The sequence below is a fragment of the Microcaecilia unicolor genome, chromosome 10, assembly GCF_901765095.1.
Source record: "Microcaecilia unicolor chromosome 10, aMicUni1.1, whole genome shotgun sequence".
NCBI lineage: Eukaryota > Metazoa > Chordata > Amphibia > Gymnophiona > Siphonopidae > Microcaecilia > Microcaecilia unicolor.
Window position 1 is genome coordinate 59,759,111 of NC_044040.1, and position 21,467 is coordinate 59,780,577.

At 46.6% G+C, this 21,467-nt stretch overlaps 1 protein-coding gene across 1 annotated transcript in view; it reads left to right on the top strand.

Annotated features, from left to right (window-relative positions):
* The window catches only part of BMT2 (base methyltransferase of 25S rRNA 2 homolog), a 133,973-nt gene extending 124,426 nt beyond the window's left edge, over positions 1 to 9,547 (top strand). The window contains exon 5 of the mRNA XM_030217122.1: positions 7,296 to 9,547. Within this exon, the coding sequence (XP_030072982.1) occupies positions 7,296 to 7,925 (630 nt within the window). The 3' untranslated portion in view covers positions 7,926 to 9,547. The remainder of the gene's footprint in view (positions 1 to 7,295) is intronic.
* Positions 9,548 to 21,467: the final 11,920 nt, after the last annotated feature.

Below are 21,467 nucleotides of genomic sequence, written 5' to 3' on the forward strand. Positions count from 1 at the left end.
AGCGCTTGCCCAAAGATAGGGTCAGGCGGTCCGCTCCTCTTACAGACCTCGCTTCCGTGAAGCTAGAAGGTACCGGCCGGGACGTGCTGCTGGGTTCACTTCGCGTGCCCGCTTTCAGCAGAGAAACTCCTTTCGCTCGGACAAACGTTCCGCAGCTGCCGATTCAAGGCCTGGAGTTCAGGGGCGACCCTCTCAATGATGGTGCGCCGGCCCTCTCCTCGTTTCCTGTCATCGGAGGAAGACTTTCCCTCTTTTTCGAGGAGTGGGCCAAAATCTCCGCAGATCAGTGGGTCTTGGGCCTGATCAGAGACGGATACCGAATAGAATTCGATGCCCCGGTGAGAGACGTGTTTGTGGAGTCCCGATGCGGTTCTGCCGCCAAACGGGCGGCAGTAGAGGAGATTCTGCACAGTCTGTGCCAGATAGGGGCTGTGACCCCAGTGCCTCCCGCCGAACAAGGTCTAGGCCGCTACTCCATTTACTTTGTGGTGCCACGAAAAGGCGGGTCTTTTTGCCCAATCCTGGACTTAAAGACCTAAACAAGTCCTTAAGAGTGCGGCATTTTCACATGGAAACGCTGCGCTCCGTCATTGCGGCGGTACACCCAGGACAGTTTCTCACGTCTCCGGACCCGAAAGAAGCTTACTTGCACATTCCAATTTGGCCCCCGCACCAGAAGTTTCTGCGGTTTGCGGTGTTGGGAAAACATTTCCAGTTTTGGGCCTTGCCTTTTGGCCTCGCCACAGCTCCCCGAACCTTCTCCAAGGTAATGGTGGTAGTAGCTGCCTTTCTCAGGCGAGAGGGTATCCGGGTTCACCTGTACCTAGACAACTGGCTCATCAGAGCAGACTCGGAAAAAGAGAGTCATCTAGCTACAGCCAGAGTGGTTTCAGTCCTTCAATTTCTGGGCTGGGTCGTCAATATGGCCAAAAGTTACCTGACCCCCTCGCAATCTCTAGAATATTTGGGGGCAGGTTCGACACAGCCTCGGGCTATGTGTTTCTTCCCGAACAAAGGCGGTGCAAGCTTCAGAATCAGGTCCGTCTGCTCCTGAGGATGCCCCGCCCGCGAGCTTGGGACATTGTCCAGCTGTTGGGATCGATGACGGCCACCTTGGAAGTGGTGCCATGGGCGAGAGTGCACCTGAGACCTCTACAGTATTCTCTACTTCAACGATGGTCTCCAGTATCTCAGGATTATCAGTGCAGACTTTCTTGGCTCCCTGTGGCCCGCCTCAGTATGGAGTGGTGGCCTTCGGACAGCATGTTGCGGCGGGGAATGCCGCTGGCGCTCCCCGATTGGTGCCTAGTGGTGACAGATGCCAGCCTGAAGGGCTGGGGCGCACATTGCCAGGGGAAGCATGCCCAGGGTCTGTGGACGCCCGATGAGTCAGAGTGGTCTATCAACCGCCTGGAGTTGAAAGCGGTGTTTCTGGCTCTTCTGGCCTTTCAAGTGACCCTGGAAGGAGTGGCTGTCCGAGTGATGTCAGACAACACGACAGCAGTGGCCTACATAACTCGACAAGGCAGCACTCAGTGCAGAGCTCTAGCCGCGCAGGCCGAACAAATTTGCCACTGGGCCGAGCTGCATCTACAGGCCCTGTCAGCAGCTCACATTGCAGGTCAGAGCAACGTGCAAGCCGACTATCTAAGCAGGCATCAGATCGATCCAGCGTAGTGGGAACTAGCAGACGATGTATTCCTGCAGATATGTGCCAAATGGGGCAAGCCAGTGATGGATCTTATGGCGACCAGTTCCAATGCCAAAGTCCCGTGCTTCTTCAGCAGACGGAGGGATCCTCGCGCTGCCGGGTTGGATTCCTTGGCTCAACCCTGGCCCCTGGGCTTGCTGTATGTCTTCCCTCCGTGGCCCTTGATAAGGCGAGTGCTCCTGCAGATTCGGCTGCATCCAGGAGAAGTGGTGCTCATTGGCCCAGGAGGCCTTGGTATGTGGACCTTCGACAGATGCTGTTGGAGGCTCCCTTTCCGTTACCTCTGGTTCCGCACCTGTTGTCACAGGGTCCGGTGGCCATGGAGGATGCCTGCCGCTTTGGTCTTATGGCATGGCGATTGAGAGGGCGCAATTGAGAGATAAAGGCAACTCAAATAAGGTAATTTCCACTCTCCTGCAGGCCCGTAAGCGCTCCACTTCTGTGGCTTATGCCAGGATTTGGCGCCAGTTTGAAGTCTGGTGTGTTTCAAGAGCACTTTCTCCATTGTGGGCTCCTGTCTCGCCGATTCTGGACTTTTTGCAGGATGGTGTACACAAAGACTTGGCCTATAATTCCCTGCGGGAGCAAGTGGCAGCATTGGCCTCCCTGCGTGGCAAGGTTGAAGGCGTGTCCTTAGCTGCTCATCCAGATGTGGCACGGTTTCTTAGAGGGGTGCTTCGGCTCCGTCCTCCCGTGCGGGCACCTTGTCCAGCTTGGAACCTGGGGTTAGTATTGAAGGCCCTTCAGGGGGCTCCCTTTGAACCGCTTCGGCGTGCTTCAGAGAAAGGTTTGACACTGAAGGCCGTCTTTTTAGTGGTCATTACCTCGGCGAGACGGGTGTCAGAGCTCCAGGCGCTGTCCTGTAGAGACCCTTTCTGCAATTTTCAGAGTCAGGGGTCACGGTTTGGACCGTGCCTTCCTTCATGCCTAAGGTGGTTTCAGCGTTTCACCTAAACCAGCCTGTTTTTCTTCCCTCCTTCGTTGAGGAGGAGTTTCCAGGTTCATTTGGGCAGTTGCACCTTTTGGATGTGCGCAGGGACTCTGTTGCAGTATCTGCGAATTACAAATTCTTTCAGGACCTCTGATCATCTTTTTGTGCTGTTTGCAGGTCCTCGCAGAGGGCCTTCAGCGTCTAAAGCCACTATTGCCCGTTGGCTCAAAGAAGCTATCTTTTCAGCATATCTGCTGTCTGGCCGGGCTCTGCCTGAAGCCTTTAAGGCACATTCCACAAGAGCGATTTCCTCTTTCTGGGCGGAAACTGGAGCACTATCTCTTCATGAGATTTGCAGTGCTGCAACATGGGCTTCTAAGCTCGTTCGCCCGACATTACAGGCTGGATGTGGCTGCCAGGAGGAATGCACGTTTTGGAGCACAGGTGCTAGCGCGTGGTGTGGCTTGTTCCCACCCTATTTAGGGATTGCTTTGTTACATGCCATACGTAATGGCTTCATCTGCTTGATGGGGGGGTCCAAGGAAACAAAGGGGCAGATGATCTGCAAGCTCCAAGATGGAAAATATACAAAGCAGATCGTTGATGGATAAAAATGATTTTAATAATAAATTAGAATATGCATACGATAGCCCGACACAGGCCGTGTTTCGCCCTACTGGGCTGCTTCAGGGGCTCTTCAATGTTTCTCCACTACCAAATGGCATTCTGGGAGATAAGTGACTGTCTGATTGATTGTATGCTATTGATCATTGGTTTCAACATCCCTGATAGAGCCGTTTTTTCAAAATATCAACTGTATATTATATCACAGTTGCTTTTATCATTTTTTTATCATTTTACTCCTCCTTTGGTAGTGGAGAAACATTGAAGAGCCCCTGAAGCAGCCCAGTAGGGCGAAACACGGCCTGTGTCGGGCCATCGTATGCATATTCTAATTTATTATTAAAATCATTTTTATCCATCAACGATCTGCTTTGTATATTTTTCATCTGCTTGATGACAAGGAAGGGAAAATTAGGTTCTTACCATGATAATTTTCTTTCCTTTAGTCATAGCAGATGAAGCCATGAGCCCTCCCTGTATGATTGTCTGTATTTCACTGATTCTGATTTTAGGTGCTGTTCTTGTTTCCTGAAGTTATATTCCTTCCTTGGGGAGTCGGAAAACAGTCTTCAGGCTTCTTGTTACAGTTATAGGAGTACGAGTTCATTCCCTCCAGTTAATGTTTTGGGAGGATGAGTTTATTCCCTCCAGGAGGATGCAAGTATTCCCTCTGTTTATACAAAGTGGAGGATGAGTTTATTCCCTCCAGGAGGATGAGTTCATTCCCTCCTTTTTTGAGTTCATGCCCTTGTTAAGGGGCCATCGTTTGCTGTGAGGAAAGTTCATGTTATTCCCATTGCGGTTTGCCATACTGCTTTGGAAGCTTCAAATACTGAAGAGGCAGTGGAGCTAGCTGGCCATGAGGCACTGAGAAAAGTTGAGTGCTCTATCTCCCCCTGCTGGTTGATGGACGCAACCCATACGTCATGGCTTCATCTGCTATGACTAAAGGAAAGAAAATTATCATGGTAAGAACCTAATTTTCCCTTTCACAAACTGGCTGAAACTTCACACCATCATCGGGCACGTTCCCTTCCAACATAGGTTTCATTTCCTTAAAAACAATGTGCTATCTTTAGCTACCACAATCTTTCCACTGCCTTTCTAGATGGCACTAGATTATAAATAGGCTATATATTATGATGAACATAACTAACTAATACTAAATCCTCTTTTAGTAACCAAAGTTCTTTTATATACATTATCTTTTCTCATTGATAAAATCAAACAGCAAAGGAATTTTATTTCTTACTGATCTTGCGTTAACTAAACATTAAAAACCTCCATAAGAGATTTAAGACTAACTGTAGGAATCTGAATCGGACATCTGGGTTAGATATCGCAGATAAATCCCCATACTTCCCTCTACCCAATACCACAAGAATATGATAACCCATGATGAAAAAATGAACACAATACCTAAGTAAAACCTTTCCAGGATGATATGAAATTTAAACCAACATATGTCTGCCCAAACTCCACCTAAGGTCCGCATGAAGGAGCGCACAAAGGAGTGCCCTCTTGTTTTGCTCCTTCGTCGATGCGATGAGGCATGTGACACTCCAGTGTGTGACCCCTCTGGTGCCACACACTTATGCTTCTGATGATGTCACCAAGGGGGTGGGCCTGACAGTCTTCAGGTGCATGACACTAGTGGGAGGAAATTAGCAGGTGGACCCTTCAGCTTAGCAAAGGGGTGGGTGCAGATGACAAGCACAAAAGAGGAGTCAGTGGGCTCAGATGGTAAAACTCTCTCCTGCTGTCCATGGACAATACCCAGTGTACCTGAATGTCTCACCTTGAGCTACTACTAAAAAGGTGTGAGCAAAATCCAAATAAATAAAATTTGGTTCAAGTGAACATGCAGATACATTTAAGTTTCCCATCCTGTGGAGAGCTTACTTCAAAGGTAATATGTAAACCATACATGTCACTTGGAAAAGCTCTTATCTTTGTTGTCCAAGAAAAGACTGACTATTGCAGGATGATTCTAGGCAAGTCTAGGCAGGTGCCTAGGGAAGCAACTTTGAGAAGGTCAGCAAAGAGCAGCTGCAGTCAAAGGAAAGCACAAGTCTTGACAGCCACACACACTCAAACGAACCATGAGCCTGTATTTTTAGCCACAGGAAGAGTGGGACTTTCCAAATAGGCCATTTACCCAAATAAATGGCTTTTGGAAATTACCCTCATTAGGTATAGAGAAACCAAAGGATCCAGAACAAAATCTGCAACAAGTGTAGAAAATTAAGTCAATATAAATTTTATTGGTTCACACAGATTTAAAACTCCAACATGGCCATCTTTCAAAAAGATTGTCAGGGGTATAACTATGATAAGTGGACAAATATACATAAAAATTAAAAATATAAATATACAGTTTAGTTCATATAACATTAAATATACAAATGAATCAGATAAATATACAATCGAGTTAAAATCATGATACACAATACAGTAAAAACATTTATCCCACATCATACTATGAACCAAATGAAATTGATAAACTGTGTTTAACTTCGATATGGGACACTTTATTGAATAAACTAACAATTTCATGAATTTCAAGCCTGTACTTGTAACCACATCACTGCATTGATCGTTTCAGTAAAATACACATCATCAGTTGGTACAAAATAATGAAAGATACCAATAGAAATATTGGCTGTTCTAGTCTGTGTGAGGGATGCGTTGCTTGGCTTGTGGCACTTGGATGTCTCTTACCCTCTTGGCAGCAAATGTTGAAAAGAACACTTTTTTGGTAGAGAGACATTTGTTTGCCAGTTGCAAAAGCCTGGTGATCGAGAGTTTTGTAGCATAGATTTTTTTTTTAATGTTTATTTTTCAAATTGTTAAATACAAGATTACTCTTTATCCAGAAACACAGATAACAGTTACATAGAGAAGCATAATTTTTCAAATTCAAGAAACTAATCTTCTTTAGTCCACAATTTAAAGCAAAGAGGGGGGGGGGGGGGGGGATAAGAATATAGGGAGATCCTAAACAATGAATTTAAAACAAAGAAGGGCCTAGCAAGATCACCAGATGCCTACTACCAAGTTTATCAGCCCTACATGATAATCTTCATATCTAGAAAAGCACATAACTGCTCCGGAGTAAAAAACACATTATATATATATATATATATATACATACTTGGTCATCCCCTCCCCACCCCAATATCAGACCAACATTTACAAGGATATGCAATGGCTTCAAGATGTCTCATCTCTTGTCTGTGTCTACCATAGATTTTAATGAGCAATCACTTTAGTTAAGCACACCATCTGTAAATGCATGCTCTTATATGCCCACACTTGGCTGGTCTAGTTTACAAGCACATACTTGAATGGCACTTAGTTTATATCACAGTCACGTCATTCAACTGCCCAGCTAACCTGGTGTTTTTTTATTGGTGTGCCACCGCCACTATTCTATTAATGGCACTACGTTGACTTGACTACATTTACATGTAATTAGTCAAACTGATGTTTTTGCAAAATTGTCTACTGTCCTATTAATAAGTAACTGGCAGGCTACACTGGTTGTGTAAATTGAAGCAAAACCGTTCAGAATGGGTCACTTTGGTTATGTGTACAGTTATGTGCATGGTGTACTTAGGTCCTAAGTCCATGCACTTAACCAGAGGGGAGAAATCTTCTCTTAGAAAAAACTTTTTTTTTTCTTACAAGAGAGTGACATTTCTCACCTATGTTTGCTCTCTGGTGACAGTCTTTTCTTCCTTCCCCACCCCATTCTCTTTTTGAGAATTTTAACTCAATTCCTGCATAACAATGTTTGGTCCCATTGGCACCCTACTACATATGTGAAAAGGTTTTTGTGTCTTGGAAAAATCTAGATTAATCTCAAACAATGTATGTAACAGTCACAACCGGTGTTAATCCACTGAGCTGCATGTCACTGGAGAACAAACATCACAAGTATGTAATTTCACCTTTTCATTCCTAAGGTAATCAAAATTAGATATTCAAACATGCTTGAACACCTTTTTTTTTTTTTCCTTTCTCCAGAGTGTGTACAAATGTGATTTCCTGAATCTACAGCTACAGCAACCTCTTCAGCTTGCACAAGATGCTGTTGAAGCTTTTCTGAAGCAACTGAAAAATCCCATTGACTCCCTTCCTGGAGAATTGTTCCATGTAGTGGCTTTCTCCCTTCTCCTATCTTATTTTCCCTCTCCTTATCAACGCTGGATTTGTTGCAAGAAGGCCCATGAACTTCTAGTGCTGAATGGTTTGTTACTTATCATTACTCCAGATTCTTCCCACCAGAACCGCCATGCCATGATGATGAAAAGCTGGAAGATTGCTATTGAATCTCTTGGTTTTAAACGTTTAAAATATTCCAAGTTCTCCCATATGCATTTGATGGCATTTCGAAAAACATCACTGAAAACTACAAGTGACTTGGTTAGCAGGAACTACCCAGAGATGCTGTATATCCCTCAGGATTTCAACAATATGGAAGATGAAGAATATTCTGACACTCCCTACTATGTCCGATCAGACATTGAAGATGAACAATTAGCCTGCAGTTTCATTGAACTGCCCGACACTCCTTATGATTCGGACTCCGGAGAGAGCCAGGCTAGCTCAATCCCTTTCTACGAGTTAGAAGATCCAATATTACTTTTAAGTTAATGCAGGTTTACTACCCTGAAAGTTAAAGCTACTGTATTGCCAAACTAATTTTACTATACTAACATTTTCAATACATAACACATGAGTTTGCCTAGAAAAACTATAAAAGTTTACAAAGTTTGAAATTTTTTCCTACATCTGTGTTTCAAAGTTTATTCTTATAGGGGAACTGTACCAAGTAATGCAAGTTTCATGTAATTGTCTAGCTTAAGCACTTGTAACTTCCTTGGGTTTGTAGAGCTAACATTTCACAAAAGGTACTTTCTCATCTTCAGTGCTGTGAAACGTGAACATTTTACATATTTTGCTGGTGTGCACAAAATATTCAGAGAACAATAACTTTTAAAATCAGTATCCGCAGCATTAAATTTCAGGTTTGCTGTTTCAAGAACAGTTAAGACGGTTTCACCATTGTTGAAACCAACCAAACAGGACGTTCACTTTTTATGTGGTGCCTATAACGCATTTGTAGTTCGCACTTTAGTAGTAAATGTGCAGGTGGATTTAATAACCTGTTTGGATTGTTGTGGATTTTTTTATTTGATGAGTAAATGTGACTGCCCATTTTTTTGTGTATCAGTTACAGCTGTTTTCTATTGCAAAAAGCTGTTCTACCCTTGCAAACAACTGATATGGGATATCATTTTATCCCAGCCTATTGCAAGAAAGTCTTGTATGCTTTCTGAAAACTAGTATATAGCATCTTCTGTTACACAGTTAGGGGTCATTTACTAATGATTAGTATATACTGGCCATAAGCATATGACCCTCCCTAAATGTTAGAGACAGCATGTATTTTTGTTGTTGTTGTGCAATGTTGCAAGAATTTTTAATAGCCTTAACATTTTTCATAGAGCCAGAACAATTTTTTTGCATATCAGGTTTATGCAAATAATTCTGCTAATGAAATACTCAGTGGTGGAATATAATTATGCTTAATGCAGTAGAGGTAGACAATTATGTTCACTGTGTTATCAGTTTTCCATCATTTCAAAACTGAACCTTACTCTAGACAACAAATTTCTGGTATAGCATGCTAAAAAGTGTGTTTTATACACAACAGAACCATCTGTTCTTGAGGGAATGCTTACTGTCTGCATTATTTGTGACTTTGCACAAACTAAGCACAGAAAATCATTCTGTTAAGGAGCTCTTTTCAACCATGCAAAAAACTAAAGTCTTAATGGTTGTCTTCATTAACCAGGAGTTACCAGGTAAAATAAAGTTTCCACATTGCCACTGTGTGGAGTTGCCTCTAATGATGGTTATATATTGTACAAGAAATGCCTCATACTGAGGTTTTGCACTGAAACCTGGTGACTTCTAATTTGCCTTTTTTTTTTTTTTTTTTTTTTTGAGTGGCAATTTGCACTATTTACACTACCAGCTTTTTATAATTTGTATTAAGTTTCCTTCTTGGTCACTAGCCTTATTTGTGTTCTAACCCTTACATTTAAAAAAAAATCTCCAAATAAAGCATATTTTTCAGGCACTACAGGTGAATAGTAAGATGTTCCATTTTATGTGGAAATAAGGAATTGTAGTAGTCTCTAGATATTTAAGAATTTGACTTTTTCTTTGTTAGCACTCTTATTGTACTGTAGCTAGAAATTAAAAAGAAATTAGAAAAGAATTAGTTTTATTTAACTAATGGCTTTGTATGTAGAATATGCACCATAATTTTAAAGTGTACCATCATCTTACTACTGTTCATATAGGGTTGTTGACCTGATTTGGTAATTCATTGGCAGTCTTTTGTACTGGCCTGGCAAAAGCCCCAGGGTCATCTTGGGGGAGGGAGCTGGAGTGAAATAGAGGGAGTTGTGATCATCAAGAGTGACATATGTTGACCAAATTAGAACCTATGTCACAAGGCTCCAAACTTCAAGGCCATGGGAAGTCATAAATACTGAAACAATACAAAAAAGAAATGACAGTTCTCTTCTTACAACCAAAAACATAGTCCAGCTAAATAGCATCCAGGATGACAAGTGAACACAAATAAACTAAGAAAACTCATGAGGTAGTAGACAGGGGAATTCCTGCACGTGCTCAGAAAAACCTTGACTCACTCAGAGAAAAGCAAGACCTTGCTGATCCTGCCAGATGACATCACCCCACTCATGTTTTCTTCTATCCTGCTATGTACAAAGAACCCCCATTATCGGTAAGCAACATTTTGTACTTTCCTTTTACGTGCAAGCTGGTTGTGCAGCTCCCATTCCTATACAAGTAAAAGGTTACAATTAATTACAGTAGTTTTATTTTTACTTAATTCTTCTGAATGGTATCAAAGAATGAAGCTAACTAAGGAGTGGAGGAGTGGCCTAGTGGTTAGTGTGGTGGACTTTGGTCCTGGGGAACTGGGTTTGATTCCCACTGCAGGCACAGGCAGCTCCTTGTGACTCTGGGCAAGTCACTTAACCCTCCATTGCCCCAGGTACAAATAAGTACCTGTATTTAATATGTAAGCTGCATTGAACCTGCTATGGGTGGGAAAGCGCGGGGTACAAATGTAACAAAAAACAAAACTATGTGCTCATGTAAGAAGTAGTTCTATACAACATTTTAGGATGCCCATTTCTCATGTATTTTAGAACAAGCTGTATGCTGGCAGAATCTCTTCTAAAATACATGAGAAGTGGACATCTGTGTGCTGGTTATATCCAGCATGGACCATTTTGCAAACTGAAATGTCCAGATTATGAAGGGTGCAAAACAAGGGACATGGATGTCATTGTGGCAACATAGGTAACATCTGTTATAAAATAGCCACATAAGCATCCATGTGGAGGAATGGCCTATTGGTCAGAGTAATGGGCTGAGAGCCGGGCCTGGTTCAAATTCCAGTGTGGCTCTTTATGATTTTTTTTTTTTAATTGTGAGCCCTCCAGGGACAGAAAAATACCTTCTGTGACTTCCTTTAAATCCTTCCAGTGCTCAATCTGAGCACCTTTCTGTAACCTGGATATGCCAGGTACCAAGCCTAAATACCAATGTCCATCTTTATGGACATAGACATTGCTTTCTTTTCTGAAATTGGAGTTGGAATGTCCATATTTTGGTCCCTCCCTAGTCCCGTCCAAAACACTCTGTCATGAAATGACTAGCCACCTGCCTGGGCTACCCTGCAGCCACTTTAGAGGGTCTATCCCCAGCTCAGATCTGCCTGCACCTAGGCATGTGCTCTACACTAGCGCCCTCCTCCCTTCTACTGGGTCCCAACCGCCTCTGAGCGAGTCTGCTGCTCTCAAGGTATTCCCTAGTGATTTATAGGTTACTGGGGCTACACTCCCAGTGGTCCCACAGTTCCTAGAAAGCACCCACAGACCCATCATACAAACCACCAGGATTCTTAGTCCAGACAATCAGAAGCAATAAACTAAAAATGTTTGTCATGAAAAATTAGAACAGTGAACAGAAAAGGTGCAATCAGCAAAACAATAACAGGTAACTGACTATGGATCAATTATAACACTAGCTAAACATTTATATACTATCTAAACTACCTGAGGAGATCAGAACATATAGCTGCTCACAGGTTATCAAATATAACTGTTCACAGGGCTAAGACTGTTCATTGATACAGTTTACAGGCTTAAAACTCACTGTTTTGTCACACACACAACTTGCCATAAGGACATACTGTAGTTTTAGACATCTATATCCCAGCTATATAAAATGTAACATGGATGTTTAAATGCTGGTTTTCAGGAAACTAAACCGTGCATTGAGCTTCTAACATAAGGGCCACTTATTATGTGTTAGAAACCACATAGCAGTTATGTATTAAAACAGTGTTGTTGGTTTTTGATTTTTTTTTTTTTTGGGGGGGGGGGGGGGGGTTGTTTGTTTTACTGTCTTCCAAAAATGTGAGTTTTTCTATTCTGATAAAGGCAAAGGTAATATCTTGCATTTTAATTTAAAAAAAAAGTTTAAATTTCTTTTGGGATGATCAACATAGAAACAGTAAAACAAACTCTGTTGTAACTAATGTTGCTCTTGTGATCTTTTATTGAGAAAATCACCATTTTAAGCATATTGTGATTATGAACATCAGTATATGTCCATATCAGTATGATATTTCTTTGTTCTTTCCCACTGTTGAGATGTTTTCATACCTCAAGGCCTTGCTTGTGAAAACACTTCCAATATCTCCTGTCTAGTGCCTTTAATGTGCATATTCACGTGTTGCAAAAAAAAAAGTTTTGGATTCATTCAGGCATATTTCACACTCTGGACATTTATCCCTTTACAGACTTCACTGAATTGGGAATATTGTTGCTACTTTATAAAGTTTTTTCCCAACCCTGGGAAAGCTTATGCAAAGAAAACAAATATAAGTAGATGCAGATTTTTGGTATGACTGATTTTTACGGTGTATACCCCTATGCAATTATGTCTTTTCCATATGTAAAACATTCTTATAATACTTGTTGAGAAAATTGTTGGGGAATGCTAGCTAATGAGCCAAATCCAAGATGGCTGCCTAAACTCTTAGCTGTCTTCCCCCCCACCCTGCCTAAATGTTTGCTTTTTTAAAATAAGTAATCTCTCATTGTAGTTTCATTGTATATAGAACATTCATTCCTATTGCAATTTCAAACATAGTTGCCACACGAAACACTCAAGAGCAATATTGCAGACTTACAAGGAAGCATCTGCCCAGAGTCTGGTGCTGATGCTGAAGGGTGTATATACCATAGAGGTAAGGCCGGAGAGCTGAAGGAGATGGTGATGTGATAACACATGGGCAGAATGATTATGATGCTCTAGCCAGATGGCATCATAGTGTTATGTGGTTTTGGTCCATTTCTGGGTAGTGGTCTCTCATTGCCCAGTTGCATGAAGTAGTGTGCTTTAGCAACCTAACTCTGTTCGGAGTGTATAGTCCTCAATGAGGCATTCTGCCACCACTATTAACTACTACTAGAACCTTATGCAGAGGTTCCCAACACATGGTATACGTACCCCGGGGGGGGGGGGGGGCTTTCTTGTTCTGGTCCAACACCACCTCTCCTTTCTTGTTCCTGTGTTCCTACTTCACCTGAATTGCTACTGGTAGTCCAAGCATTTCACTATGCCACACCCTGCCTCAATGCAACTTCCTGTTTCCTCAGAGGTGGTGCACAGCCTAGTGAAGGCCCCAAGGCTGCTTGTATGAATCACTGTGCTGCCGCTATCAAAAGTGATTCAAGCAAATTAGGATGAACTGCAGGAAGGGGTACAGAAAGGAAGAGGTCCTGGGGGGGGGGGGGGGGTGAGAAGGGTGCTGCTGGACTTGGAGTGAAGGAGACGGTGAGATACTACAAGACTAGGGATGGAGGAGGAAAATGTGTTGCTAGATTGGGAACAGGAGAGGTGCTGCAGAACCTGGGAGCAGGCGTGGGAAAGGTGCTGTGGAGGTGAGGGTGAACAGCTACTGGGACTTGGGGGGGGGGGGGAATCGGAGAAGTGGAGATGGAGGGATGAAGGTGCTGCTGGACCTGGGATGGAGGTGAGAGGGTGAACTGCTGCTGGATGGAGAGGGAGAGGCACTGCGTGGGGCAGGTGAGGGAAAGGGAGAGCTGCTGCTGGATCTGAGTGGGGAAAGCTGGAGCTGGGGAGAGGGACAGGTACTGCCAGACCTGGGGAGGAGGCAGTGGAGAAGGGAGAGAGAGAGAAACTGGACTGCAAAAGGGGAGCAAGGGAGAACTACTAGCCCTAGGGTGCAGAGTGTGGGCAGAAGGGAAGAGAGAGAGGAGGGAAAGGGAAACAGAGAAGAAATTGGCATGGAGGAAGCATAGGTACAGGGGGAGAGAGGGGATGGGGACATAGGGACAATACTGATGATGGGAAGTGATAGGGGCAGAAAAGGGACAAGGGCACTGAGGCGAGATGATGGACAGGACAGATAGGGACACAGATTCTGTTCGCTATCCGCAATACATATACCACTATTGCACATTGCATCAACTCTTTTTTTTATATGTATGTATTTTGTTTTTCTAAAATTAAGGGTATAGTAACATAGTAGGTGATGGCAGATAAAGACCTGTACTGTCCATGTAGTCTGCCCAACAAGATAATTATATGTGTGGTATGTGATACTTCAGATGTATACCTGATCTTCATTTGTCCTTGCTATTTTCTGGGCATAGACAGTAGAAGTCTGCCCGGCCCTGTCCTTGTTCTAAAATTGCTGAAGCTGTTGTTGAAGACCCTGAAAAGCTTCACTCCAGCCAGTCCAAGTCTATTCAGCCACAATCAGGGCACAGACCATAGAAGTCTACCTCATACTGGCTTTGTTTCTCAATTACCGGTGTTGCTATCAAACCACCCAGTGGTGTTCCTAGGGGGGCGGTGGGTGCGGTCCACACCGGGTGCACGCCGCGGGGGGGTACCACGTGCCTGTCGGCGCCGCTCATTCCGTGCTCCCTCTGCCCTGGAACAGGTTGCTTCCTGTTCCGGGGCAGAGGGAGCATGGAATGAGCGAAGATGACAGGCGCGCGGCACTCTCTCCCCCCCCCCCCCCAGCAGATAAAAATGCACCGGGGGGGCACATCGGCGATCCGCCCCGGGTGTCAGCTGCCCTAGGAACGCCACTGAAACCACCGCTAAGCTTCTTTGGATCTCTTCCTTCTAAACAGGATTCCTTTGTGTTTTTGAATTCTGTTACCGTTTGCATCTTCACCACCTTCTGAGGGAGGGCATTCCAGGCATCTACCACTCTTGGTGAAAAAATACTCCCCAACATTATTCCCGAGTTGGCCCCCTTTCAATCTCAATTCATATCCTCTAGTTCTACTGCCTTCCCAGCTCTGGAAAATATTTGTGGATTAACAACTTTCAAATATTTGAATGTATCATATCACCCATTGGATCATAAAATTCCAAGGGGTGATGTATGGATAGACATAAATAATTCCTTCTTACTGAAAAGACAGGCCAGGCAAGAGCAGGTCTGTTTTAATTGTGGCCATACATTTCCTGCAACAAAACTGTTATGAGATGGTATCTGTCCTCATTAAGATAATTAGTGTTTTAAGTGAAAGAAGTGAGTGCATTTAAAATTATTCATAAGCAAAGATGGCAATGTCTTGCCAGAGCTGATCCATGGAAGGAATGAGTTAGCCTCTTTAGAAACTTCATGAGGGTGTATTATATGAAATTGGCTAAAAGATACTTTTATGAACATTCAAACAAAACAAATTGCTGTTATGGTGGCTAAAAAATTAGAATCATTATAAAGACTTCTTTATGTATAAATCCAATATTTTAAAACCACAAAACTTTATTTTCCAACTTCATGTATAAAATCTCTTACCAGCTCACCTATTGAATACTCAATCACCAAACCCTCAAATTACACAAGAAGCATTATTATACACCATTCGGATTGTTGTACCCTTTTACAAAATCCAATATTACTTATAGAAAATAAATCTCTAAATCAAAAGGTACAAATACTTAGCTTCTTACTAATGTTTAAACCAATCCCAAATGTATTGCATATGCTATTTAAGTATTCTTGAGTCTTTGATGATTGTACTTGAAAAAGAATGGAATGCAGTATGAAACTAAAATCCATCAGTTGTTACAATCTGCAATATTCCCTGTGTAAATCTCAATGGACAAATTTCATCATGCTAATGTCTTTGTTATATAGTCATTAAGAATGTTCTGTTCCAAAATCTGTCTTGGTTTCCTTAAAGAAATTTTTTCAGAGTCTCAGATTACTGTTTCAACATCTTGTCTTAGAATCTCTACATAAGCTCATGTTTCGCTAAAGGCATCATCAGGAGATTCTACAAAACAACATAACATACTTGTATATTCTACATTCTATCTATATTTCCTAAAATTAATATTACAGCAGGTTATAACCACTCCCATAGTTCATACCTTAAATATGACATTAAAGTAAAGAAAAAATTTAGAGCAGAACGCCATAGGCTGAAGTTCCAAGAAAGTGAATGATACATACCTGTAGCAGGTGTTCTCCGAGGACAGCAGGCTGAGTGTTCTCACGACTGGGTGACATCCGCGGCAGCCCCCACCAACCGGAAGAAGCTTCGCGGGCGGTCCGCACGCAGGGCACGCCCACCGCGCATGCGCGGCCGTCTTCCCGCCCGTGCGCGACCGTTCCCGCCAGTTGAATGACAAGCAAAAATGATGAAAACGCAACTCCAAAGGGGAGGAGGGAGGGTAGGTGAGAACAATCAGCCTGCTGTCCTCGGAGAACACCTGCTACAGGTATGTATCATTCACTTTCTCCGAGGACAAGCAGGCTGCTTGTTCTCACGACTGGGGTATCCCTAGCTCTCAGGCTCACTCAAAACAAGAACCCAGGTCAATTGAACCTCGCAACGGCAAGGATACAACAGAAAATTGACCTACGAAGTAACAACTAACTGAGAGTGCAGCCTGACCAGAATAAATTCGGGTCCTGGAGGGTGGAGTTGGATTTACACCCCAAACAGATTCTGCAGCACCGACTGCCCGAACCGACTGTCGCGTCGGGTATCCTGCTGGAGGCAGTAATGTGATGTGAATGTGTGGACAGATGACCACGTCGCAGCCTTGCAAATCTCTTCAATAGTGGCTGACTTCAAGTGGGCCACTGACGCTGCCATGGCTCTAACACTATGAGCCGTGACATGACCCTCAAGAGCCAGCCCAGCCTGGGCGTAAGTGAAGGAAATGCAATCTGCTAGCCAATTGGAGATGGTGCGTTCCCGACAGCGACCCCTAGCCTGTTAGGGTCGAAAGAAACAAACAATTGGGCGGACTGTCTGTGGGGCTGTGAACGCTCCAAGTAGAAGGCCAATGCTCTCTTGCAGTCCAATGTGTGCAACTGACGTTCAGCAGGGCGGGTATGAGGCCTGGGGAAGAATGTTGGCAAGACAATTGACTGGTTAAGATGGAACTCAGACACCACCTTCGGCAGGAACTTTGGGTGGGTGCGGAGCACTAATCTGTTGGGATGAAATTTGGTATATGGAGCATGAGCTACCAGGGCTTGAAGCTCACTGACCCTACGAGCTGAAGTAACTGCCACCAAGAAAATGACCTTCCAGGTAAAGTACTTCAGATGGCAGGTATTCAGTGGCTCAAAAGGAGGTTTCATCAGCTGGGTGAGGACGACGTTGAGATCCCATGACACTGTAGGAGGCTTGATAGGGGGCTTTGACAAAAGCAAGCCTCTCATGAATCGAACGACTAAAGGCTCTCCAGAGATGGCTTTACCTTCCACACGATAATGGTAAGCACTAATCGCACTAAGGTGATTCCTTACTGAGTTGGTCTTGAGGCCAGACTCTGATAAGTGCAGAAGGTATTCAAGCAGGTTCTGTGCAGGGCAAGAACGAGGTTCTAGGGCCTTGCTCTCACACCAAACGACAAACCTCCTCCACTTGAAAAAGTAACTCTTTTTAGTGAAATCCTTCCTAGAGGCAAGCAAGACACGGGAGACACCCTCAGACAGACCCAACGCAGTGAAGTCTACGCCCTCAACATCCAGGCCGTGAGAGCCAGGGGCTGATGGTTGGGGTGCAGCAACGCTCCGTCGTTCTGCGAAATGAGAGTCGGAAAACACTCCAATCTCCACGGTTCTTCGGAGGACAACTCCAGAAGAAGAGGGAACCAGATCTGACGGGGCCAAAAGGGCGCTATCAGAATCATGGTGCCGTGGTCTTGCTTGAGCTTCAGTAAGGTCTTCCCCACCAAAGGTATGGGAGGATAAGCATACAGGAGGCCGGTCCCCCAATGAAGGAGAAAGGCGTCCGACGCTAGCCTGCCGTGTGCCTGAAGTCTGGAACAGAACAGAGGCAGCTTGTGGTTGGTCTGAGAGGCGAAAAGGTCCACCGAGGGGGTGCTCCACTCTCGGAAGATCTTGCGTACCACTCTAGAATGAAGCGACCACTCGTGCGGTTGCATGACTCTGCTCAGCCTGTCGGCCAGACTGTTGTTTACACCTGCCAGGTATGTGGCTTGGAGGAGCATGCCGAACTGGCAAGCCCAACACCACATCCCGGCTTCCTGACACAAGGGGCGAGATCCGGTGCCCCCCTGCTTGTTGGTGTAATACATTGCAACCTGATTGTCTGTCCGAATTTGGATAATTTGGCAGGACAGCCGATCTCTGAAAGCCTTCAGTGCGTTCCAGATCGCTCGGAGCTCCAGGAGGTTGATCTGCAGATCCTTTTCCTGGAGGGACCACAGACTCTGGGTGTGGAGCCCATCGACATGAGCTACCCACCCCAGGCGAGATGCATCCGTCGTCAGCACTTTCGTGGGCTGTGGAATTTGGAATGGACGTCCCAGGGTCAAATTGGTCCGAATGGTCCACCAGAGCAGTGAAGTGCGGCAACTGGTGGAGAGGCGGATGACATCCTCTAGATTCCCGGTGGCTTGGAACCACTGGGAAGCTAGGGTCCATTGAGCAGATCTCATGTGAAGACGAGCCATGGGAGTCACATGGACTGTGGAGGCCATATGACCCAGAAGTCTCAACATCTGCCGAGCTGTGACCTGCTGAGACGCTCTGGTCTGCGAAGCCAGGGACAGGAGGTTGTTGGCCCTCGCTTCGAGAAGGAAGGCCTGAGCCGTCTGGGTATTCAGCAGAGCTCCTATGAATTCCAGAGACTGGGTTGGCTGGAGATGGGACTTTGGGTAATTTATCACAAACCCCAGTGGCTCCAGGAGTTGAATAGTGCACTGCATGGACCGGAGGGCTCCTGCCTCCGAGGTGTTCTTGACCAGCCAATCGTCGAGATATGGGAACACGTGCACCCCAGCTTGCGTAGATACGCCGCCACCACCATGAGGCACTTTGTAAACACCCGTGGGGCAGAGGCGAGCCCAAAGGGCAGCACACAATACTGAAAGTGCCGTGCGCCCAGGCGGAATCTGAGATACTGTCTGTGAGCTGGCAGTATCGGGATGTGAGTGTATGCATCCTTTAAATCCAGGGAACATAGCCAATCGTTTTTCTGAATCATTGGCAGAAGGGTGCCCAAGGAAAGCATCCTGAACTTTTCTTTGACCAGGAATTTGTTCAGGCCTCTCAGGTCTAGGATGGGGCGCATCCCCCCTGTTTTCTTTTCCACAAGGAAGTACCTGGAATAGAATCCCTGCCCTTCCTGCCCGGGTGGTACGGGCTCGACCGCATTGGCGCTGAGAAGGGCGGAGAGTTCCTCTGCAAGTACCTGCTTGTGATGGGAGCTGAAGGATTGAGCTCCCGGAGGACAATTTGGTGGAAGGGAGGCCAAATTTAGGGCGTATCCGCACCGCACTATTTGGAGAACCCACTGGTCGGAGGTTATGAGAGGCCACCTTTGGTGAAAAAATTTTAACCTCCCTCCGACCGGCAGATCGTCCGGCACGGACACTTTGAGGGCGGCTATGTTCCCGTGGATCCAGTCAAAAGCCCGTCCCCGGCTTTTGCTGTGGAGGCGCAGGGGGCTGCTTAGGCGCACGCTGTTGACGAGAACGAGCGCACTGGGGCTGTCCCTGTGCCTGTCGAGGCCTTCGGTCCGGCTGGGTGTACCTACGCTTGGCAAAAGCATAGGGCGCAGCCTGCCGGGCCCGGGAAAAACATCCACCTGCTGAGGTGGATGCTGAAGGCGCCCGGTGGGAGAGCTTGTCGAGGGCGGTTTCCCGCTGATGCAGTTGGTCCACCAGCTGCTCGACCTTCTCGCCAAAAATATTATCCCCTCGGCAAGGGACGTCGGCCAGTCTCTGCTGGGTGCGGTTGTCCAGGTCAGAGGCACGCAGCCATGAGAGCCTGCGCATCACTATACCTTGGGCCGCAGCACGAGATGCCACGTCACAGGTGTCATAGATACCCCTGGACAGGAACTTTCTGCACACCTTCAGCTGCCTGACCACCTCCTGATAAGGCCTGGACTACTCTGGCGGGAGCTTATCAACCAGGTCCGCCAGTTGCTTCACAGTGTTCCGCATGTGGATGCTCGTGTAGAGCTGGTAAGATTGGATGCGGGTCACGAGCATGGAAGATTGGTAGGCCTTCCTCCCAAACGAGTCCAGAGTGCGAAACTCCCGCCCCAGGGGCGCCGAGGCGGTATCCCTCGAACTCCGTGCCCTCTTGAGAGCAGAATCCACGACCGCCGAGTCATGGGGCAATTGGGGCCGCATTAACTCTGGGTCCGAGTGGATTCTGTACTGGGACTCTGCTTTCTTGGGAATGGTGGGATTAGATAATGGTCTCATCCAGTTCCGAAGCAGTGTCTCTTTCAGGACATTGTGCAACGGCACCGTGGAGGACTCTCTAGGTGGTGATGGATAGTCGAGGACCTCGAGCATCTCAGCCCTCGGCTCGTCCACAGAGACCACGGGGAAGGGAATGCATATAGACATATCCCTAACAAAGGAGGCAAAGGAGAGGCTCTCAGGAGGCGAGAGCTTCCTCTCCGGTGAAGGCGTGGGGTCAGAGGGGAGGCCCACAGACTCCTCTGAGGAGAAATATCTGGGGTACTCCTCTTCCCCCCACGAGGCCTCTTCCTCGGTATCGGACATAAGCTCATGTAGCTGAGTCCTTAACCGGGCCCGGCTCGACGTCGAGGCACCGAGGCCTCGGTGTCGTCGAGCGGTGGACTCCCGCGCCGGCGGGGACGAAGCTCCCTCCATCGACGTCGACGGGGACTCCACCTGCGTGGCGGTCGAGACCGGCGCCGCAAGCGGCGGCGGTGTCGAAGGCCTCGGCACCGGGCTAGAGCTCGCCGGCGCCACAGTCAACGGCGCCGAGGGCGCAAGCACCCCCGGCACCGGCACAGCCTGGCGCATCAGCCCTTCCAGGATCCCCGGAAGGATGGCTCGGAGGCACTCGTCCAGGCCCGCTGTCGGGAAAGACGGGGGGGCCGGTAGAGGCGTCGGTGCCGGAAGCTGCTTGGGTCCAGGAGACTGCAACGAAGTGCTGGGACCCTGACGTGTCGGTACCTCCACTACCGAGGGGGACCTTTCCTCTCGACGTGGACGCTTCAGCGTCGACTCCTCTCCGGCACCGAGGGCCGGGCGCACCGATGGGGACCGATGACGGTGCTTTTTCTGTTTTTTGCGGTGCCCGTCATCGGCGCCAGGTGGAACAGAAGAGGAGGAGGTCGATCCCCCTCGGTCTCGAGGGGCCGGGTCGGACAGGGTTCGGTCCCGAAGGCCATGAGCAGAGGGAGTGACAGGGGCCGATTGCCCATGCGGCCTCTCACCCCTACCGTCATCGGAGGACCGGCGGGCCGACGGGACCTGTACTCCTGGGGTCGATGCCATCGGTGCCGATTTCGCGGACATCGATACCGGTACCGAAGAACCGGCCGTCGATACCGATGCCGTCGAGGTCGACGTCGAGGGGCCGGCGCAAGTTCCAAAAAGACGGTCCCGAAGAACTTGCCTCGCAACTTGAGTCCGTTTCCGGAGACCAAGACACAAAGAACACGACTTGATATTGTGCTCCGGCCCGAGGCACTGGAGGCACCAAGCGTGGGTGTCGGTCTGCGAGATAGGCTGGCCGCACCGACCACACTTCTTAAATCCACTCGGGACCTTCGA